Source organism: Lontra canadensis, unplaced genomic scaffold (genome assembly GCF_010015895.1).
Source record: "Lontra canadensis isolate GAN:19392208 unplaced genomic scaffold, GSC_riverotter_1.0 scaffold92, whole genome shotgun sequence".
Lineage (NCBI taxonomy): Eukaryota > Metazoa > Chordata > Mammalia > Carnivora > Mustelidae > Lontra > Lontra canadensis.
In genome coordinates, this window is record NW_022631086.1 from 1,945,912 (window position 1) to 1,970,267 (window position 24,356).

General features: G+C 39.6%; 1 protein-coding gene across 2 annotated transcripts in view; it reads right to left on the reverse strand.

Annotated features, from left to right (window-relative positions):
- Positions 1–24,356, reverse strand: part of SYNE1 (spectrin repeat containing nuclear envelope protein 1) — a 451,046-nt gene that overhangs the window by 187,318 nt on the left and 239,372 nt on the right. For both annotated transcript variants that reach the window (XM_032836376.1, XM_032836375.1), the window contains exons 64-77: positions 24,059–24,202; positions 23,100–23,264; positions 19,561–19,878; positions 17,998–18,153; positions 17,688–17,858; positions 16,751–17,077; positions 14,960–15,112; positions 14,490–14,657; positions 12,380–12,556; positions 10,064–10,210; positions 7,904–8,029; positions 6,353–6,529; positions 5,115–5,380; positions 1,389–3,549 (exon numbers count right to left, since the gene is read on the reverse strand). In XM_032836376.1, coding sequence (XP_032692267.1) covers positions 1,389–3,549; positions 5,115–5,380; positions 6,353–6,529; positions 7,904–8,029; positions 10,064–10,210; positions 12,380–12,556; positions 14,490–14,657; positions 14,960–15,112; positions 16,751–17,077; positions 17,688–17,858; positions 17,998–18,153; positions 19,561–19,878; positions 23,100–23,264; positions 24,059–24,202 — 4,656 coding nt within the window. The remainder of the gene's footprint in view (positions 1–1,388; positions 3,550–5,114; positions 5,381–6,352; positions 6,530–7,903; positions 8,030–10,063; positions 10,211–12,379; positions 12,557–14,489; positions 14,658–14,959; positions 15,113–16,750; positions 17,078–17,687; positions 17,859–17,997; positions 18,154–19,560; positions 19,879–23,099; positions 23,265–24,058; positions 24,203–24,356) is intronic.

The following is a 24,356-nucleotide window of genomic DNA, read 5'->3' on the forward strand; positions in this document are numbered from 1 at the left end:
CGCTACTTCTATCTCCATCAGGCCCTACACTGAGAACACAAATCTGAGGAGGAAATATTACTATCTTTCTTCCATAGAGCAGAAGCGGAGATGTAAAGGAGGAAAGTCATTTGCCCCAGATCAAATAACTGAGATTAAAACCCCTGTGTGCCTTACTCCAAAGCTTTAGCTGTGATGTTATCCTTAGGATAACTCTCACTTAAATGGATGGTTGAAATCCCATAGAACCGGGGACGGAGGAGAGATGTGGAAAAAAAGAGCCCAAAGGATAAGTAAGTGAACCCCTGGGCACTATTATATCTCTTATTTTTGAACACGCAGAACTCGCAAGCCTCAGAACAGGGTGCGATTAGGTCGTCAAACTGGGAAGTTCTCCCCAGGTCAAGGCATGAACGAATCTTACAGTCTTGCTTCTGCCATGCTGCGGGGGAGCAAGAGAAGAGGAGGAAAGGACAAAGAGGAGGGGCAACTGATGAGAGTTCCCACGGGAAATGTGGCTCAGCATCGGGTCAGGACAGCATCCTGTCCACAAGGCCTCCTTTACAGGCTCTTCCTCCAGCGCTAATCTAAGAAATGCCAGGCTTCACTTGGTTTAAAAAGGGTACCACTAATTATACATCACTAATTAATCAATTTTAGTATTAATGTATTCATGTGGGGTATTGACTATATTAATGCTATCATGTATTATCTCTCCTGAAGGTGGGAGAGAACTGAGGTATTACTGTGTTCCAACTAAGGAAAAATCAAAATGTGGACTGTATGAGATTAATGCCATGCATCATGCAATAAAGATACTAAAGATGATTCCATGTAGCATCAAAAAAGAAACATAGGGGGGCACCTGGGTGGCTCAGTGGGTTAAAGCCTCTGCCTTCAGCTCAGGTCATGATCCCAGGGTCCTGGGATGGAGAGCCACATCGGGCTCTCTGCTCATCAGGGGGCCTGCTCCCTCCTCTCTCTCTGCCTGCCTCTCTGCCTACTTGGGATCTCTGTCTGTCAAATAAATAAATAAAATCTTAAAAAAAAATAAAAAAGAAATATAGGGGCACCTGGGTGGTTCAAGGTTCAATTTTTGCTTTCCACTCAGGTCATGATCCCAGAGTTGTGAGATTGAGCCCTGCATCAGGCTCTGCACTGGGCGTGGAATCTGCTTGAGATTCTCTCCCTCTCTCCCCTGCTGCAGCTCCTCCCTCCCTCTCTCCTTTCTCTCTTTCTAAAAAAAAAAAGAAAAGAAAAAAGAAAGAAAGAAAGAAAAAGTAAAAGAAAAGGAAAAAAAAATAGTGAATGAAGCAACTGTAACCAAAAAGGAAACCTAAGGAATTCCTCACAACTGTTTACAAATATGCAGAGTGGAAAAAAGAAAAGAGAAGCTCTAGCGTACCGACCTGTCTGGTGCGTAAAGCTTCCTGAACGTCTCCATCTAGCTCTGAGAGCTCAGCAAGGGTGTGCTGTAAATCGGCAGAAATCAGCTCTTTGGCTTTCGTGAATTTCTCCTTCTCCTTGTCACTTAGGGCATTCAGTATTCTCAGGCTGGACTGTACCTCCTCCTGATGAATCTGGATCTTTCTGATCTCCTCTTGGATGTCCTGCAGGCGCAGGTCCAGGCACACCGGCCCACGTAGCTCTGCCTTCACGCTCCTCAGCCAGTCCAGGGAGCGGCTCAGCTCCGTCTGGAAGTCTATGCTCTGCACCATGCGGCTCTCACACTCTGTCACCGTTGCACCGATGGCAGAAGTCAACCGTTTCAACTCCTCTTGCCAGGACTGGATCTGCTGCTTGGCTTTCTCATGAGCCAAGGGATCAAGGTGTGGGACCAGATCTTCAAGATGCACGGTCACTCGTTTTAGGACAATTCCCAGATCCTGAAGATTTCCTGCCAGGGAGTGGTACTTTTTGAGCTTCTCCTCTGCGGGAAGGGTCTCCTCGTTCACTCTTGACTGCTCCGTTTTCACAGCCTCTAGTTGTTTTTCTAGCTGGTGGCACATCTTTTCATGCTCTTGGTAAGCACTGGTGGTATCTTCCAGGAAGCTGACCCTTTGCTCTGCTTGTCGCTTCAGCCTGTGGTACAAAGTGACAAGATGCAGCGTCTTGTCTGGCTGCCAAGGCTGACCTGTGCTTCTAAAACTTTCTTTCTTCTGGTTCAGTTCATCCACGGCTTCCCCGAGGCCTGCCACCTCTCCCAGAAGGGCTCTGTAACCGTCCTGAAGAGACAGAGCCTCTTTGGCCCTCAGGTCCGTGGGGACTTTGCTCATCTTTAAGAACTGGTCTTCAAGTTCGCTCAGAGACTGGGTCGTCAACTCGATCAAGGAGCCGTACTCTTTCCGAGCAAGAATTGCTTCTTGGACTTTATAGAATTTGTCTTTAGCCAAGGCGACAACTACATTAAATTGCAGGGGCAGAGCATTTAGCTTTTCATTGAGGTAGGAATGATCGACTTCATTCAGCGATGGCAACATGGCCTGCCCAGTTCTCTGTAGGGTAAGTAGGAGAGTCTCATACTCTGGAGACTGTTCAAGAATGTGTTGGTATTTGGCCAGCTGTGTATGAAGCTCAGGACTCTCATTCATTAGGTTGATTTCAGGAAACGTGACAATATCTGCTTGTTTTAGCCAGTGACAAGCCTTATCAAAATCTTCCTTAAAATGCTTCCTAGAAACTAAATTTTTCTCTAATTCTTGTAGCCGATGGCTACACTTCTGTAAAACGGTGTCGTAGACGCTCTGCAACTCCTGAAGCTTAACGAGTACTTCACTCTTTTCCTGCTCTGGGGCTCCTTTCATTAATTCACGACCCTGAGCCCAAAGTCCGGTGACTTCGTTCTGGTAAGTCTTGAGGCTGGCTTGCGCGCTCTTACAGGTCTTAACTTGTTTGCTCACATCGTCGGGTAACAAGCAGATGTGCTCACGGAACATTATCTTTCGCTCATGTTGCTGAATTTGGCTGGTCGCCTGGAACACCGCCATGAGGAACTGGGTTTTTTCGGACAAGGCCTTGTTTAAGTACTTTCGTCGCTGGCCCACTAAGTCGCTGAGACAATTCACGTGTCTCTGTGCCTCAGAGAGTGCCTTCTGGATTATCTGCCGCTCATTTAGGCCAAGATCGGCCATCACCCTGTCAGCGTCCTTTATGAGCGATTTCAGGAGCATCTGTTTGGCCTCAAGTTCACTGCAAATGCTGAGGTGATCCATGAGGAGGTGCTGAGCCGTATCCGGCGGGGGGCTCTGCTTCAGGGCCTCCGCAATGTGGGGCTGTTGTTCTTCTGCCCACTCCATCAGCTCCTGAAACCTGGACCGCACCACATTTAACTCCTCCAGGTTGGTGACTGACACGTGGATTTTCCTTTTCACAAGGTCCTCGAGCTGAAACCAACGTTGTTCAAGGTGACTGGTCTGCTCTTTGACTAATTCTTTGTCATCTAAGTTCAGGTGTTCTATCATTTTTTGCTTTCGATCTTTCAGATCCTCGATAGCCTGCTTTCTCTCCTGCAGTGCTAGGGCTAACTTTTTCAAAGCTTCTAGATGGACAGCTGTACTCTCTGCATCGGATCTATAAATATATCGAAAGATATAAAAATAAATTAGCTTTAGTTAATATCTATGTCTGTTCATGCCATGTTAAAATTACACTTCCACATTTTCTTAAAGTGGATGCTCTCAGCTTTCGGTAGCTTGATTCATGGTTTACTGAAGAGGTTCTGTGATCATTATGGACCCATATATTTCTGTATCGAAGCTGAACCAAAATAAGATGCCTTGATACTTCTCTGTGCTTTTTCTCCTGGCTAATGCTGCCCTCTCGTCAGATCTGACATGAACGTCTAGCCTCCTCCTCTGGCTCTTATCAACTGAGCACAACCTGTGTATTAACAACATCCTCGGCTGATTCGTATAAACACTAAATTTTGACAAGCACTGATCTACTGCATTCTTAAAGAAATTCTTAAGTTATTTGTGAGCTATGCGCTCTCCTATGAGAGGAAGTTCCAATAAACAATACAGCACTAGTTTATCTGTGAGATATAGCCGATGACTTTAACAGCCACTCATCTGTATACCAAGATATTTTTTTGCGTATCATCAGAAATCTTTAAAAGTAAGTGTAAAACGCAAAGAATTCTCAACCCTTTGACTACAAAACACACATGAGAAAAAGGAATCCTATAAGTCTCTTTCAATTACAAAATGATCAGTTCTGAAATATGAGGAACAGGCTTGGGAGGTAGTGTGATGAGATCTGTTTAAGCCTTATTCTCGGGTATCTGTGGACCAACCGGATGGAGGTCCCTCCTGTAAACCCAAAATACAGGTTTTTGCTGGTATTGACTGGATTTATTCCAAAGACCAGTAGAATGCTGAACAACAAAGAAAAGGAAACAAATCAGAAACTAGAGCACCTCATTTCAAAAACACCACTATTGTTTAATTACATCTAGAATAGTATTTTCAGTTTTAATTTTTATAAATTGGTAAATCTAGGCAGAAGAAGTATAGATTTTAACAATTATAGTGACCAGAGATATAGAAAAGATTTCCATATAATGACCCAGTATATGTGGTGGAGAAGAAATCCTTTCCAAACAACAAGCTGAGGGGTTCAATTACCACAAAATCACAAATGACGCACATTAATTGAATTTGGATTGTTCACTAATTTCTAGAATTCCACAAGTACAAGACAATTTGACTGAATTATATAGAATATACTACATTACAGAATTGCCAAGAAACCTATAGTATACACAGACTCGAGAAGGATTCATTTCATGAGTTGATTAGATGATAGTCTTATAACTGATAATTAAACAAAACTAGAAATACTGTTGGGATATTTTTTGAGGTTACAGTGTAACAGTCTTTGGAATATCCCTTAAGGTCATAGGGGAAAACGGTGCTGTTTTCAAACATTTTCCTTCTACTCGCTGGTTAAGTTAATAGTGAGCAAAAGAACCCATGACTCTGTATCTGTATGACATTAGATTCTTAATAATGTTTTATCCGTATTTGTCATGATAGACAATAAAATGTTTAAAATGTACGACATTTTTGGTTTTTACAAAAATGAGGAAATTTCTGGCTTAGCATTTTGGTGAGCCACTGGAGAATTGCTGTTACCTGGCTAAGTTATCCCATTCTGTAGTAAATTTTTCTAAGAACACTTCGACAACATTCATACAGTCATGGTAATCTCTCGTTCTCTGAAGATCCTCTTCCCTTTGCAAGCACAGATTGTTCGACTGATGACACAGATCTAACCACTGGTCATTTAAGTGACTTATTTCCTTGTGTTCAGGAGACTCCTGATTCTTGGTTAACTTATTCACCCTTTCTGTAATAGCGGTCACGGATGCCTGTTTGCACTGTAGCTTCTTAACAAAATCCTGAAGGAAAACAACAACAACAACAACATAAACGATGTGTAATAACCACCCCTCCATCCAATAAATACAGAGACATAGACATAATACTTCCAAACACTTCAAGTATCTGAAGACTGTATAATGAATGGGTCATGAGGGACAAAGAGAAAGTCTAAAAATCATACCTCTTTATGAATACATATTTTCAGGCATCTAAGAATCAAAGGGTAACTATGATATTTTCCTTTACTTCCTATACTTTGAAAAGTATAAAGAAAACTGATAAATGTGAAACAATACTATAGTCATTAAGAAAAAAAAAGGTAGTATCTTAAAATATCGCCCTAGTTTTCTAAAAATGTTTAAAGTTTATTTCTCTTTTGAGAAAAAAAATCTAATTTATCTCTATTCTTTTTTTCTGGATATGTAAACTATCTTCCAGTAGAAAATATACTGGCTCACTATCACGGCAAAAACAAATCTCGAAGTTTGTTAAATATCTGGTACAACTTCCAATCAAGTTAATATAATTTAAATAATTTTCTATTACATTTAAGCTGTGTGTAAATATATAATATAAATTCTATTTTTATTACATTTAAAATGATATATTAATACAATTTGACAGCTTAGGTAGATTTAATTAATTGATATTTATAGTTCTACAGCTTTAGCAATATTGTAATGAAAACTTAGTAAATCATAAGGCTTCGTGTTTGTTTAATGGAAACATCTTCTTGCTCTGTAGGCTAAACCACAATCCCTTTGTTCAGAAACAAACTACAGAGTGAATGTCCTTCGATCAAAGCAGCTACTTGGAGCTCCAAGAAAATACTTGAATGTTTACTTTCTCATCTGTCCTTTCCTGGCACCCAGTGAAGGTTGCTCTGATTCTATCTCATTCCTTAAATAGCTATACTGATGTGGAAGGATCGGCGGTCACATACCAGTCATAGTCTCCTTCATGTCCCCTGGAGACCCCTTAATTCCTACCTTCACTTGGGAAACCATGTTCTGTGCAATGTTGAGCTCCAGTTCTGAGTGTCTCCTCTTCATATTCTGTAGTTGCTGATCCGCATCCTGGAGGTAAATCCAAAGCTCAGCCTTCATGTGCTTGATCTCTCCCCAGCCCTGAGTCAAGTTCTGTGCCTGGGCGAGTCTTTGATCAATCTTAAGAGAACAGAGGCAAGACTTAGCAGCAATAGACAGCAACATTAGGTTTAGTGAATCATGCGTGTCATCCTTCGGGCCGTCCATGCACACAGGCCAACATACCTGTGCACGTGTGACGTATATGCACACATCACACACACACATACTCTGTAATAATCCAAAATGAGTTCTTTGTTTGCTTGAAGAAAAGCAGATTTTCTTTTTCTATTTATATTTTCTAAAGACTTTATTTTTTTGCATTTTATTTTATTTTTTTCAGTATTATATTTTCTGAAGACTTTAAATGTCGAAGACTTAGGCCATGTGATTTGAATTAGTTGGGAAGCTCTAGAAGTTTTAACAATTTATTAAGTCAGAGCTGCCTTAGTGGTTTTTTATATTGGGCATTTTAGGAGACACATCTGCTTGGCTGACTCAAGAATCTGGTTTTGGGCTTAATTAGAAAAGACTAATATTGTTCTCTAGTGTGCATTTGTCAATACTTACAAAACACCGAATAATGAATACTCTGGGTATATTTTTAGATCAGCTTCATTGGTTTTCAAAACCATATAATTTATTTCAATAAATAATTTCTCTAAAAAAATAAATGAATTATATCATCTTTCATAAGGATTTAAAGAGAGATTTGCTTTGGTAATATAAAAGTAGAAAAAAAAACCCTATATTATTTTAATATTTACATTATTGAATTATTTAATTTCTTCAATACTTTTTTCCTTTATGTTCTTTTACTATTTGGTGAATACTCAATTAAATATCAAAACCAAGTTTTTTTGTTTGTTTTTTTTCTAAACCTGAATGTGTTGCCTTGACAAGCTGAAGGCAGCACGGGCCAACACTTGAGCAGGATGCTGCCATCTGCTGTGGGTAAGTGCTATGAACTCCTCACAACCGTTTTCCACTGAGCCCAGATACAGCTTCAGGATCTTTCTCAACACCACCCTCAGGCACTGCCCGTGGATTAGGAAGGTCCTGACGGATGGCATGCTCTCTGCCATCCCTAATATAAAGCAAGAATTAGGAACCATATTTATATAAAGTATTACCTAAAGAAAAAGTTGGAACAAAAAAGAATTAAAACATGAGTGGAAAAATCAGAAAAGAGGAAGAGCGAATGGTAATTAAGGAGAAAACAGCAGGTGATGATTGGCAGCTCCGTGGAACTCAAAGTACCAGTTCCCTGGCATCAGTACCATCAGTGTGCTTACTTTCTGTGACTTACTTGAAACTCAAATATCTATTTACTATAATGGCTGTAGGAGCAGCATGGAAAGAATAATCCAAGGAGATATTTTCTGTCCCATCTAGCATCAAGCAAGAGGACATAATAATACAGACAAATCCAATGTGATGTTTTAAACTTTTTACCATTTGCTCTGTTTGTTGAATGTCTTTTGCTGTGGCTTTCACTGAAGAGTTTGACAAGTCACACATGGAGCAAAGGAGATCCAAGTAAGTCCTTGCCTGTTCCTGCAAAGCTCTGAAGTGTTTGACCTGGAGAAAAAAAAAAAAAACCAAAACCAAACAAACTTGTCAGCGTGAAAGAGTAACATGCTATTTTTAGATAGCAAATATTTGCACCATTTGTAGTATTCAGTTGACATTTCAAAGATAACCTTGCCATGCTTCCTATTTTCGCCCTTGTTATAAATGACACACATTAGTGACTTGCAGGAAGGCATTAGAAACACACAGGCAGGGACCCATTTGTCCCGCAGCTGCTTCTCAGTGTAATTAGTCTGTGGGGTCCAGGAAGGGGAACACCCAAGGAACTTCTATAACCTTTCCAGATTCTCTGCTCCCATTCTAGCGTATTTTTCCATTTCAGAGAAAGGCTCAGTAGCCCGCCCTGGCCTGCTTCTTCACATGGTTTTGCACATTCTGGAGACAGAAGGGAAAAGGTCATTGTGCATTTGTAGACTTCACTGGAGTTTGGGAAAAACGTAGATGGCTGGGCTCTTTTTCTCTGCAGAAAGTTCGCGTAGTGCTCTTCCCTTTCCATAACCCCAAGAAAAGCTGGTACAGGTGGATCTTCACACACAGAAACACAGAGAGGTGTGTTTCTGTGAAGACGCTCTCGGTGTATGCAAACTCTTTGGTAGACACTGGTACAAAGGAGTACCCCAAACGAAACCCTTGTTTCCATGGAGCTTGGATTCTTATGAGAGAGACAGAGAATATGCAAACACATAAACATGCAGTGCAATGTTTGGCAGTGAGAAATACCATGTAGCAGAATAAAGGGAAGTAACTATGATGAAAAGGCAGTGTTACTTTGGAAAGAATGTGCCTCCAAGACCTCTCTGAGGTACAGGACTGAATCTAGGGAGGGAGCAAATCATACCATGGGGTGAGAAGGGGACAGCCAGTGCAAAGACTGAGGCTGGGGCAGAGCGACCCAGTAAGAGCAAAGGTCAAAGAAGTGGGGGCGGGGAACCCATGGACGACCTTACAGGGGAGTTGACCGTACATCTGAGTTTGTTGGGTTCATGCATCTACGCCTTTTTGACCTCAGAACTCCTGACATTTGAAGCCAAGTAAATCTTTGCTGGGGGGCTGTCCCGATCACTGCAGGGTGCTCAGCCGTTTCCCTGGCTGATACTAATAGCATGCCCACCCCTCCCAGGGGTGACAAACAAAACTGTTTTCCGACATTGACCACCCTTCCTTTCTGTTTACAAATCATGCACCTTGCGATATGACATTTGAATTTCTTCATAACTTTCAGAAATAAGTATACTTGGAATCATTACTTTATACATGAAACCACTGAGTCTCAGAGAAATTAAGTGATGTACCCATGGTCACCCGCTGAGTACTTATTAGAGTTGAAGTCTCGGTCATAGAGCCCATGCTCTTTCTATGGGCTGACCATCGGCATTGGGTCCATCTTCCGAGCTAGAACATGCACTTGACTAGAGTCAAGCTCAGAACATGCACTGTTTCTGCATGGCCTACCAGCTCAGCATAGTTTGCACATTTTTAAATAGAGAAAAAAAACAAATTCCCTAACAGGTGAAGATTGTCGAATTTCAGTGTCCATAAGATGTCTTACTGGAACATAGCCATGCTCATCTGTTTCTGTATTATCTAAAGCAGAGACTCCAAGGCCCATAAAGCCTCAAATTATTTACTATCTGGCTCCTTTAAAAAAAAAAAAAAAGTAAATGTGCTGTACTTGAAACAGAGGGTTCTCTTCTCTGGGAACCAACATTCCACAGCTCAGATGCAGACCGGGCTCCCAGGACAAGCACTGCCTGTTTCCCGAAAAGACATTAAAGCAGCTTTTCCATCCTCACATGTATGTATATGTATATGTATATGTATATGTATATATATGTATACTTTTGTATACTTTTATGCCCTCAGGAGCTTGGCTCTAGTCAAGTGCATGTTCTAGCTAGGAAGAACCTTATGTATACTTTTATGCCCTCAGGAGCCAGCACACATGTGGCACTAATAAGTACTCAAAACAATTTCACTGAATGAATGAATTACAGTATAATATAAATTTCAGGAGTCTACTACCTGCTTCACGGCTTCTGCCCTGCTAAGAGGTGGATGCTGGCTTGGCTGTAGATCTGGCTGGATGGCAGACAGCCAGGCCTGGCACTGCTGCACCGTGTCCTGTCGGCTAACGTGCTTCTGAAGTTCATGTTCCAAACTCTGGTACACCTGAGACAAAACAATCATGCTATCGTTATGAGAGTGTTAAAAAAAAAAATCTCTGCTGATTTCTATAAAGATCTCCAGATGCCAGTGAAACACGCGGACGAGTACAGCCAGTGAAACACGCGGACGTGTACATGAATTTCCCCCGCAGGACTCCCCAGTACCATATACCTATCTAAGGAGTTTGCATAAATTCCAAAATGTTGCGAAGCTCAGTGACCATCTACAATGTATAATTTCTCAACCCACATGTTATAATGTAATAGCCTGATTAGGGGAAGAGAATATGGGCAGGGTTAATGTTACTGTAGAAATGTGTTAGAATAATGACATCTTTGAAGTAAATCATCAGACATAAATCAGAGGTTTTTCAGTCCCCAACCCCCATGGTATAACTATTGCACTTTTTATCGAACCTAGAAACTAAACATAAAGATAAAATACCATATCCTGAAAAGGTAACTGATACTTCCCTAACTGAAATGCTTCTGCTTTAAGAATATGGTCAAATTGGAATTAAACTATCCCACAGGGAAAGGGATAGTTGAATGCCCTCGTTTCATTTTAAAGCTGTGTTCCAGAATAACAATGATCCAGAATAATCAAAATATTTTCTAGTATGTCTATTCAATTAATTAATCCTCAATCAGCCAATCAATTTCCATTTTATCCATAGACATATGTGAAACTCTTTTGTGTCTCCTTGAAATCAATGTGAAATTTACCTATAATGTTTTTCTGAGCAAACTATTTTATTTTATAAAAGAGGAAGAAAGAAAGAAAAAAGAAGGAAATTAAGTTAGCCTGGCTTTTTATTAAGACAAGTGAAACAGTAATCGATTCTGCCTCTGTCTTCTATTAAACTCATCATCTTCATCTGATAATTGGTACTGTCTCTTATTTATTCTTATTCTAGCAGAAATAAAAATAAAGTAAGGTGTTTTGTTCTCTTCATCATTTTTACTCACTTTAATTATGAGGTTCTGATTATGTTCTTAGAATTTCATCTGTTTTTTAAAATTTATTTTTAAGCTACGTGTTTGTCTTTTGAACATTGACTCATTTTTTAAAAAATTTACAAAATCCTTAATATGCAGAAAATGCTTACTACAAAGTGTTCAAAATCGTCTCTGCTGGACGACAGCACTAAGTAGCTCTTCGCCTCTGTGTCATCATTTTCAATTATCTGTTAGATTTACTTTGTCCCTCCTTCTTTCTCCTTTTTTAAAAATTCAAATTCAATTAATTAACATACAGTATATTATTGGCTTCAGAGGTAGCGGTCAGTGACCCATCCGTCTCACGTAACACCCGGTGCTCATTACGTCATGTGCCCTCCTTAATGCCCATCACCCAGTTACCCCATTCCCCACCCCTCTCCACTGCTCTTTTTTCTTAACTTTTCAAAAGTGAATTTTTCAAGTCTGGGAAGTCAACTAGCGTCACCCAGCATTTTTTTTTTTTTTTCAAATCATGATGAAGAACAGAGAATTTTTCCCATGTCACATGTACATCTCTACTTCTTACTGGTTAGCCCAACAATAAAAATACAGGGACTTTTTACGGAGCCACTTAAAAATTCTAAAATAATAAAAAACGATTCATATATTTTACCCAATTTTTGTTAGAAGTGTAATTCTTATCTATCTTAGACTTATTTCTGTAACATTAGGAATTCCATTTTTGTGGAAGTACACCCATTACATTATAACTCAAATTTGGTACTAATTCCATCCAGTTGCTATATGAATTCATAAAAATACTAAATTTGAGTAGCACTTAGGCAGCACAGAGTTAAACAGAAACTACTTATTGTAAAAAACACTACAGAATAAACTTACTTGGGTGTTGGAGAATAAATGGCAAATTAGAAATACTAATAGTGTGCGAATAAAAACAAAACAAAATTTTAAAAAATTTTCATACCCAATCTATGAAATAAAGGGATTAGGTAAAACTGAGTATCTGAAACTCAACACTTCATCATATCCACCAAATGTATGATAGTTCTCATGTCCACAGGGAAACTATGAACCCTATCCTCTTATTTCCTGTCTGGACAAACAAAACTAACCGAAAAACTGAAAATCAAAGGTATTTTTAAAAACCTCCTCATTGTACAGCATTCCTCCTTAATTCATCATTGTTGTAGAATGTTCCAGGGGTGCTCACCCTCTGAGCTGTACTGCAGATAGCTGAGTAACTGTCCCTTGTGCCCTGCAGATGACCATGCACATTTTGTTTTAGTTTTGCTTGAAGGTGGTCTGCACACTGGCTGATCAAATTGTCACCTTTAATTTTAAGGTTGTTCAAACGGTCTTCAAAGCCAGCAATGTCTTCCATCATTGCCTGCAGAAATGAAAGAAATACATAGTTTTCATAATTCCATTTTCAGTAACAAATTTTTAAGTAACAAATTTATCAAAGTTTTTTTAAGTAACAAATTTATCAAAGTTTAAAATCAGTACTTTCACTGTTTAATGATGTGTTTAAAGAATTTTGTAATTTGTCTTGATTACCATATTAACAAACAAAAAAATGTATGTATTCAAGGATACTCTAATGGGAAGAATTATTGAGTTTAATGGATTAGCTTATATAGGGGTGATGTAGTTACCATTAAGACCAGAGTGAATTCATGACTGATCTCAGATATATTTACAGAGCTATCTGTTCCATGGTATTATTAACAGCAAAAAGGATGTTCATATATTTTTTAGCTCTATAAATTATAATTCTGGTATAATTTATACCTAAAATAATCTAATTACTATTTAACCTAATTTAATAATATTTAATTTATCTAATAATATAATATCTCACTGATATATTAATCTAATATCCAATTAGTAATTTAAATCATACCTAACTTACATTGAATAGTATTTATACTAATAAAAATAATATTTACCATGCAACATTTTTTAAGCACCTGGTATAGTCCAGGAACTATATACATCCCTGATAAATGTATATTATTATCCTCATTTTACAGATAAGGAAACTGAAGCAGAGAGAGGTTATAAAACATGCTCAAAGTCATACAACTAGAAAATGTCAGAGCCCCAGCCTCTGGACGCGGGGCTGTCTGACTCCAGCTCGTACACACCACTAACTCCTCACATGATCTCTAGTGAGCACTCTCACAGACCCCTTAGAGTGGGGAATCAACTTTTTAAATCAAGCTTTAATTTCTTAATGCTATACAATACTAATATAAGTGGCACATTCCAACATAAGATTTCTTGAGTTGATAGATCAGTACATTTAAGAGAAACTCTAGTGGTCCCTAGCAGCTCACGGTCTGTCACTTTTTGCGATGGTGCTGGGATAACAGTTATCATATATCCACCAATGGAAAAGAACCATTTGTCTTTGAGCTGTTACAGAACTACCACATCATGAGGGGACTGAGGGCATTTCCTCAATGCCTAATAGAATACACTGTATAGTTAACTTTTCTATTCGTATTTGCTAAATAAAATTTCCTCCTACATGTAAGGATTCCTGAAGCCTAGAGAAAGCTTAGAAAGCCTGGCTTTCCTAAGAAACACTAGAGTGTCACCACATCAGGACTACAAGTCAGTTTCCCATTAAGGTAACCAAAACTACTCCAAAAAATTGTCACCATATGACCTCTGTCATCTGGCACATATAATTACTACAAATATATGTTAATAAAGCAAAGAACTCTGCATATCAGCATCATACTTCGTGGCTTACAAAATGCTTTCATGCACATCATCACCTGTGATGACCACAACAGCTGTGTGACAGGGCTGCTCTCATCATTGCTCTTTATAGAACAGAAAAAGGAGGAGACTCAGAGAGGTGATGTTCCCTTAGCTGGGAACCACAGAGTCTGTCTAGAATCCGTCTTTCCGATTACTCTCCCTGTATCTTATCTTTGGCTACACTTTTCTAAAATACAGATAATCTCTTCCTCTGATAAATTACTTTATAGAGATTAAATTCTGTGGGGGAAAAGAAAAAACTGTTAGCTGGGAAAAATGCCACAATGTGTTCAGAAGTTGAAAGCCAGGATTTAACTGTTGTTCCTTCACTGAAATGTGGAATTCAGCAATTCTCAGTTATCAGATGTTCTTGAGACTATGACCTGATTCTTTAAGTACAGTCATTGTGATTGAGAGATGGGCTCCCCCCTCTCTCTCTTTCACAGACACACACACACACACACACACACACACACACACACACACACACACGGGCATAGCTGCTAAAACCACACTGCATTCTTCAGCTCTTTAGAGAGGAGGCGTACCTTGTGGTGGGCCAGTTGCTGGGTAATTGTCTCGAGACTGCTCGTCTCCATGAGGTCAGGCGCCACCAGTCTGCCCGACATCTGCAGCAGCCACTTCTCTACTTCTTGGAGCTCACTGTTATAATCTTCGTGGTCTCTGACTTTCGCCTCGAGGCTGCAGACGTGCTCCTGTGAAGCCAGGTGCCCATTAGAGATGAATTTCAAGCCAAAAATCTACTCAGAACTGTTTTATATTTTTAAAAACCCCATGCAACTCATAGGGTAGGTACAGCCATGTATTTCAAAAAATTACTAGGAACAGGAAAAACATAAGGAATCATCATGCCATTTAAAATGACAATCTGAATAAAAGGAAAAAGACTGACTCATACCAGCCCTTAATTTTCTGATTAAAAAAAAAAAAAGGCAAGACCCCTTTCCAAAAAAAAAAAAAAAAGCACATTTTTACTGAATATCTGTTCTCTCCTTACCTTCCCTGCACCACAGAGGTCCTTGTAATCACCTTGAAGCTTATCTATTTCATCCTTTAAAGTGACGTCCTGCACGAGCTCCAGGAGAGCCTCCCCCTTCTCTCTCACTGATCTGACGGAGGGCTCATGGGACAGCACCACTTGCTGAAGTGACTTGAAGTACGAAGAGGAAAAAAAAAGAGCCAGTTCATTCATCTACGCGATCAAGGTGAATATATGCCTATGTCCGTGCCACGTGCGAGACGACCTACCTCAAATAAAGCTCTGATGTATATTTTATAAATAGGTATTAGAGACAAATTTTTATGGCTACTAAAGTTTTAAAATACAGAGTAAGAGCAACGCATCGAACATCCCCCTTCTCATGTGGAGAGGGATGCATGGGAAAGAATTACCTTTGGCTAAATTTAACCTAGTTCATGTTTCTGGCTTCCACCTCATTTCTTCCACCTGGGAAAGAAAACTCAACACAAAAGGGAGTGAGGTGATGTCGTTTGATGCCGAGTTCATGAAGTTAATAGCAGCTTGAAAGGGATGTGAAGTTAGACAGGTTCCAGCTGCAACATCGCTGTGATAGGTTAAAAGTGCTATTTAAATATAACAAAAACTCAGTCGGGGGGAAAGAGGGCAAAGTAGTTGTGATCTTATGTGGCACCTTCAAAGACATACTGCTACCCTTGGTGAAAAACAAAAACAAAAACAAAAACAAAAAACCCCAAAACAATGAGGGATAGGAATAGACATATTGGCTAGAGGAGGGAAAAGCTTCCAACATGAAAAGCTCCAAGGTAAACCATCACACTTTAATTCTTAAAAAATATTGCTAGGGGCACCTGGATGGCTCAGTGGGTTAAGGCTCTGCCTTCGGCTCAGGTCATGATCTCAGGGTCCTGGGATCGAGACCCGCATCAGGCTCCCTGCTTAGCAGGGAGCCTGCTTCCCCACCTCTCTCTGCCTGCCTCTCTGCCTACTTGTGATCCCTCTCTCTCTCTCTGTCAAATAAATAAATAAAGTCTTAAAAAAAATATTGCTAATAATTCCACAAATTCTTTCAAAGATTTGAGCAGGTAAAATCTCTCTCTCTACACATATATATAGCTACAACCATGTCACCATTTATTCTTTCAAAAATTAATTTTTTTAAAGATTTTGTTATCTATTTGACAGAGATCACAAGGAGGCAAAGAGGCAGGCAGAGAGAGAGGGGGAAGCAGGCTCCCTGCTGAGCAGAGAGCCCAATGCGGGACTCGATCCCAGGACCCTGAGATCATGACCTGAGCCGAAGGCAGAGGCCGTAACCCACTGAGCCACCCAGGCGCCCCCAAAATTAATTTCTAAGATGTTTAGCTACAGCTGGTTAGTTAGAGTTTCTTTTCTTAAAAATATAGTATCTCATTTTCAATTCACCATAGGTTAGCTTATAGGCATTGGTACCAAAAGATGAAGGAAAGACTCTACATGAAAGGCAGAGAATGGACAGGTGTGAGATCCTGATGCCGGGAAGACGTATCTGCAGCAGCCCTGTGCCTGAGTCAGAGTGGAGAACAGATCTCCATTTACTGATACAATCTTTGAATATCAGGCAAATATGATTCCCGAATGGAAAACTAAGTCTGACGTAGCACACCTAGACAAATAAATCTACATCACACACACCAGTAGGATGGACAAGTTAAGGATATTTTCTAACACCCACTCCGGGTAGACACCCACCAGGAGTCACGTTCCTCCCGTGTGCAGCCTGCGTACGGGACCTTCCCACCCATGCGTCAGCGAGTAATAGCACATTACCTTATATTTCGATAACTGAGCTTTTTTCTCATATAATTCCATTTTGGGTTCTTTGGGAGTGTGTAGGATTTCTTGATATTCTGATATCCACTGAGTTAGTGCTTTGTATTTATCTGAGAACTCCTTCGCCAAGAGAAGGCCTTTTTCCAGAGTCAGGTGCTCTTTCCGGACAGCACTGGTCAGTTCCTTCAACTGCTCCATGTGCTCCTGGATCTCTTTCCTTAATGTCTCTGCCTCGCCGTCCTCCAAGTATTTGAGAGCCCTCTCTCCTTTCTCTCGGGCTGACTTCAGCAAACCATGGCCTTTCTCCATGTCTTTTAGCAAACCCTGAGGAAGAGAGTGAGCAGGAAGCAAATAGGGAGTTAGTATTTCTCTCCTTTTAAAGAAAAGGCTTTCAAGTCCCCATTCTCGAGTTTCCCCTTAAGACATGTTCTTGGAGTCTTATGAAGAGGTGATCTGCCAGGAAGCAGAATCTTCTTTTCTTTATTTAAGATAGGTTTGAACAAGTCTTCATCAATATGTCATTTCCAAATCCGAGAACATGATGTTCTTTTCATCTCATACTCATTCTCATCTCATCTCATGACTAAATTCTCATTTCGTATTCCTAAAGATCTGAGTAAAAACTCTTTTGTTAATACGTGGTGCCAGGAATCAGAGATAATTTTTTTTCTCCTAATATTTAAGAGTCAGACTGGAATTCGGACATAAGCAACCAAGTCTAAGTCATTCAGATGACATCACATCATAAGGAACTGAAAGCCAGCTTTTAGCCTTACAGAGATTATAACTTAATATTTGGAGTGAAGCATGAACCACCGACCATCACTCATCCGGGGGCAGGGATAAACATTCATGCCCACAATGCCTGCATGAAGGAATGGAACAGCAGTGTGGAAAAAAGGCTGAGAGACAAGTCCCATGTTTGCACACCTACCTCCAACATCTTCATTTTTTTCCCCATCATCGCTTTATCTACCCTGTCAATTTTGGTGGCTACATTCTTGAAGTTTTTATGCGTAGAGCTGTACCAGTCAGAATAGGAACTAAGGGATAATTCTGATTCCTCCAAACTCTGAATCTCTTCCTCTAAGAGTTTTATTTGTTCCTTTAAAAGGAAAAAGAGAATCGGACAGTAAATTACAGACCTATAGCAGTGCGTTTCTTGATAAATGTGTGTCTTCACCAGAAGTTAATGCGAGGGAGAACATTCGCTGGTGAAATTTGCTGGACTGTAGCCCACTCACCAGCACTTGGAGAAGAAGGGCCTGGTATCTGGAAGTCAGCTGGGTGGCCTGGCAGCCCACTCGGCTGCTCCCATGGCTCTCATCCAGCATCTCCTGAGCTCTGGCTCCCACTTCCTCAACTTCGTCTTTGTATGCGGTGACTTCTTCATGCCACTTCTGAAATGACAGAAACGTGACAGGAACAGGATCAATCTTAGGCCTAACTGTGTTGGGCAAAGATGTATGTGTGTATATATATATATATCTTCTTAATAGGAAATGATTTTACTGTAGGTTCAGAATTTATTTATTCTGAGATATAATTCTGGAAAACATACCATATATAACCTTCATGAAAAATTATAGCACTATGATAAAAACTGTACACTTCTTATTTGGGCACTATTCTGTATATACTGAACTTATTACAAGAAAAAAGTATAAAAATATATAAAATCAGTGGCTCCTGGGTGGCTCAGTGGGTTAAGCCTCTGCCTTCAGCTCAGGTCATGATCCCAGATCTCTGCTCAGCGGGGAGTCTGCTTCCCGCTCTCTCTCTGCCTGCCTCTCTGCCTACTTGTGATCTTTGTCAAATAAATAAATAAAATCTTTTAAAAAAATAAAAATATATAAAATCACCCTAATAGGAAATGATGTCAGTGTATGTTCAGAATATATTTGAGATATAATTTTGAAAATGTGTCCTGTATAACCTTTATGAAAAATTGTATTATAATAACATGATAAAAAGTATTCTTTATGAGTTTGAATATTTTTCTATATATATTACACTGGTTTAAAACTTGAAAAAAAAAGGAGTGGCATAGGAGCACTGGGTGTGGTACAAAAACAATGAATACTGTTATGCTGAAAATAAATTAAAAAAATGATTAAAAAAAAAGAGTGGCATACATTGTTGTATCTTCTGTTAGATAAATCTTAAAGTAGATGAATATGGATAAGAAATTCCAAAAGCCTGGGGCACCTGGGTGGCTCAGTTCGTTAAGTGTCTTCCTTCACCTCAGGTCATGATCCCAGAGTTCTGGGACTGAGCCCTGCATCAGGCTCCCTGCGCCGTAGTGCGGAGTCTCCTTTTCCCTCTCCCTCTGCCCCTCATGTATATACTTTCTCTCTCAAATAAATAAAATCTTTAAAAAAAATTCCAAAGGCCTAAGCATTATTTTTATCATGCCTACTGAATTTGCATAAAAGTTAGTAAAAAACTAATTATCAAGTATTATTTCAATGTACTACATTAGAGCCATTTCATATCAGAACAATAAACTTAAATGATTTCAATACTAGCATTCATGCATCTTTACAAAACAAGGTAATAGGGTATGGGAAATGCAAAATACAAAAAATACAAAATACTTCACTAAATTACATCTTATTAAAGACTAATTTAAGATTCTATTTAGTAATTGCTGTCAAAGAACGTTCTATACAGTAATTCTTTGTTAGAAGCAGAAAGAGATTTTGCAAAATGTAAATCTTAGACAAAAAGTTACTAAATATTTCAGTGAAACAAACTGCAAGGTCACTGTTGCTTTAACAAAGATGGAGAATTTGCAGGAGTTGTACCTTCATCTGATGTAACTGCATCTCCTTGGCCGCCCGGCTGGACTGACGTCCTGTCCTGACGCTCACTTTGCTCTCCAGCGTTTTGAGCCACTCATCTACTTGCTGATACTTTTGTTCCATGAGCCTCAATTTGTTGACTACATTATTGAACTGAGTCCGGGTCTCAGACAGTCTCTGCTGGTAGGCCTGCCAGTCCTGCCGGAGAGACTCTAAAGCCCGGTCCTCGGTCTGGGGGATGCCCGACGGTATCACCTCCTCTCTGGCGTGCAGCACCGAATTCAACAGGGCCTGCCCCTCTGCACAACGCACCTGCAGCTCCTGTAGGGGAAAGGGGAAAGGTACGGCTGTCATACCTCATTCGTAGTTCACACCTGCATGAGTTATCATGTCTCACCCAAGTCACCTGTGCCAGCCTGAGTTCCACCTTAGACAAGAATTATTTTATTCTGTCTTATAAAAAAAAAAACAAACAAACAGGTATCAAACACTGAACATCATTTCCCAAGTAAGAGGAAAGACTCAGAAATATTTCCAGTAAAATAATCAAAATGCACACATACACAAAGGTACACACACACACACACACACACCCCGTATTAGAAACAGTTTCTGAAATCTGACTTTTCAGCTTACAGACAAAAACACCTGGGATTAAAGGGGTTTTATTTAAAAGAATAATCTAGGCTTGTTATGGCTCACAAACTACTCAGTCCCAGGCTTCTTGTTTTGACACTGAATGGCATCAGTGCTGTGCTTGTGCCTGAAAAAGGAACCATGGGCCCTTGTTTTTGCTAAGAGGGATCCTTTGTCAAAGCTGTTCTAGTGAATGTGATGGTCAAGAAAAGTTGGTCCTGGAGAGTGCATGGCATACAGACCTGGGAGGCTGATCATCACACCTGCCCACGAGGGGCTTCCAGGTACAAGTACCTTTTCTTCCATCAACGCATAAGCCCCAAAGATTTACCCTGCTGATGTGGTATGAATCAAGTCTTGAAGAACATAAACTAGTTTTTATAGAAAGGAAAACTGTTACATCCTCAAGGATGTTGGCAAAACTATGGTATATACTTGTTTTTCTACTATTTAAAGAATCCATAGTGTTACTCCATCTGATCATCTGAAGTTGAAAGGAACCAAGTCAAGTCTCACCAAAAATGTTAAAAGTATTAGCATATGGTATCGTTTTAAAAATCTTCAATATCAGTTCATGCCATTTGAAATTGCTGATATCTGACAATTTCTTTAATCTACAAAAATAGCAATCTCTTATGGTTCAAACTAATGGATATGTTTTTCCTTAGCTCTGAAACCACTCCTAGAATGTTATAGTGTGAATGTTTTATAAAATGGAAAAGAACAAGATATGGGGTAAAATATGAACCAAAATGTCCACAAACAGAAATTTTGTTCCAATATTCTTAGTTATTTTAAAGTTAAGTTTACACAGTATTTTCTCTTAATTCAGGATTGGCAAACTTTTTTGTAATACAAAACATAATAGGAAACTTTTTAGGCGTTGAAGGCCACACACTCTCTGCTGCAACTATTTAAAACTCTGCCGTTTCAGCACAAAAGTACCCAGAGATGATATATAAGTGAATGGGTATGGCTGTGACTCAATAAAACTTTATTGAAAATGTAAGCATGGGGCCATTGGCTGTGGCTTACTGGCCCTCACCCTAATTTACTAATCTTCCCGATATATCATTCTTTCTCTATTTTATAAGTTTTCTCTATTACACAAATCATCACTGTATTAGGTAAATTCTTATATATCCCATGCTTAAAGTATTTAGTCTGAAGGAAAAATATGGCTCAATATTTTTCTAATGTATATGTTCTATGAGCCAGATTAGGCCTTCAGTTTACACAAAATAACTTGGGAATGTGCTCCACAGAGCTGGCCAATCCCCACGAGGCGAGCTGTAGGACCTCAGGAGGCTGAAGAAGTTCTGCTGGGCGGGTAGAACATCACGATTCCCCACCACCTTTTCCCACCACTAGCATCTTCCCTCCTTTTTAAGATCTGTGGTGTCTCAAAATGAGACAATGTAAGAACTAATGCATGGCGAAATGAGAGGTGGGTATCAGTTTGGGCCACACTACTACTGACTGAAGGGAAATACTTTCTTTGAGCAGAACAAGAGAAACATCTCCTGGTGACGAGTAACTTATTGGCTCGGCTCCCACCCAGAAGGCGAGAGAGCTTGGTATCTGCTTGCCAAGATTTTGAAGTGAAGTGCTGAGAGGGGTTATTTAGCAAAAACAAAGCCAAATCTAGTAAAATAAATTACAACAACCACACGTGGCCGACGGGGGTACCTATTATTTTGAAACAGGATGGGTTAGATCCTTACATAAGCTAATGAAATTAGGACCCTTTTAACTTCCACTTCATATATATTTCATGAATGGAGCATCTTTCTCCCATCTCATTTAATCCTTCCTCATGACAACTCTGTGGAGGACATTGTGTGAGAGAGGTTCTCTCTTGCCCAAAGTCATCCAGTGTCCGCTCCCACCAAGGAATCGAGTCCAAACTTCCTAATCCCAAACTTGTGCTCCTGCCATTATACATTCCCCAAAAACCACATTTCTGAAATAGCCAGAAATTCTATATGCTGGTTGTAACCATCCCAGTCCTTGTTTCTGCTTTGTGCAAGCTATAGGTACATCCTGCTCAATCCTGAACCAATTCTCATCAGGGCTGATACTCTTGTCAGTAAATTCCAATGCACAGCTGGTGCCACAGTTGTCTCATTGGCCTTTCTCTGTTCTCTACTGTGTGTGCCTGGTAGTGTCTTCTAAGGACACCTCCTAACCCATCCCTATCTCTCTAGGTAAGATGGGGGGGCTCTCTCGAATGTTCCCATAGGATCCCTTGAACCAGTCTATTCCTTATCACATTATACATAATGATCTGCCTCCAGGTCTGCATTTCTCACTAAATGGTAAATTCCTTGAAGGCAGGTATATATTTTAATCATCTTTATGTGCAGTCTCCGCACAACATTAGGTCTTCAAGAAATGCAGAATGGGTAAATACGTGAAAGGGTTAGGACCACTTTACCCACTAGGTTTGCTATCTTGCCCCACATGCCAGCACTTTTTTTAGCTCTTCTAATTCCTTCTTCATCAGTGTGGGAGCTTTTGGTTGAAACTAGATGGTGTCATCAGTTTCACTTTCAGGAATGTCGTGTTCCGTTGACTCCTGCTGCTAAATTCCACTGCCAATTCATCCTTTAGGGAGTCATAGGCAGGCGGGCCAGTCAAGACCAAAAATTAGACCATTAGCCATTGCTGTCAGAGGCTGCCTTCACAGCTGAACAAATTCCTCTAGTCCCAGTCCTGCTCTGTCTAAATTGCCCACCAAAGATCTCCACGAGTATACTACAGAGATCCCAGAATGCTGTGAATCAGGATCTCCCTTGATAACTCTCAGCTCTCTATACAATTCAAGGTTATATTAACTTCCCACTGATTAAAATAATAACTGCATGTTCAGAATGAAAATTTCTTTAAGATGAAGTAGACTTTACCTGAAGATCCCGCAGTGTTGTCTCGTGACTGTCAGCGTCACCCTCAAGGATGGAATGTCGGTCAAGCTTGTCTTGTTCTTGCCCCAGCCAAACTTCAAATGCTTTTAGGTCTCTCTGGTACTCTTGGTGCAGGCGAACTAGCTTTTCAGACCTGGTTACTGCTTCCTATTATCAGCATTTAAGATGATTAAGATAGGAAAACATTACTACATGCAGTGGTGATGTACTATAAGAATGTAATGTTGGGATTTTAAGAAAACATGATTATCAAATCACTGAAGTATGATTTCCTAGAAGAATAAAGTGTCAAGGCTTACATAAAAAATATAAAAACATATTAGCAAGATGAAAAGGGGCCTTGAAGATTATTTTTTCAAGATAATTACCTGATCTTGGAATTCCTTATGAACTGTAACCTGGATATGCCAAAAAATGAATTAACTTTATGTGTTATAATAACACAGTTTTACTAATGAAGGAAACTGAAATTCTCATAATGTGCTGTAAGTGAGAATTGGGACTCTCTGTGGATTTAATCTTCCATGTACTTGTCTAATAAAATGGGATGTGCTTGAAAGTTATTTTCAGTTTCTTTGTGAGGCCTAAATAAGAATTATAAATGTTATCTGTGATTATTTATTGCTTTATAAAACTCTCATCGACAGACATTTAAAAACATTTATGAGTCTTCATTATGAAGCTGTCCGATTTTTTTTTCTTAAATTGGGTAATTTCTGGGAATTTTTATTGAGAATTATTTTCCTTTAGTAACTCTCATGTACTTTATAACAGTATTTGAAGGTTTTTGTTTGGGTTTGCCGCCGTTCAAAGTATTAAGATTCATCTGTTCTTCTGTGCTTTCACGAATCATCATTCCTGAAAATAAATTAGTCTTTAAATAAGCATGGGTCTAACCCCTCCTATTTCAGTGAGTCTGCGGCGAACACGTTCAGCCATACCTTGGCTCTCTCTTTGATTGCTCTGTATCGCTCCTGAAGGTCCTGGAATTCTAACTGGGTGACATAGTGTTCGGTCATGCCAGCCCCTTTGAGTTCAATGGTCTCCAGCAAGCTGCTGTAACTCAGCACTTCTTCACTTAGTAACTAGAGAACATTTAAAAGAAACACCATCGTATCAGTAATACTGCTAAAATGAAGAGATTTTAGCTGTTTAGTTGACAAGTGATCTTAGATTATCTACCTATAGACAAGCAGATCAACAGACCCATCCGTCTATACATATATAGAAAGTGTGAGA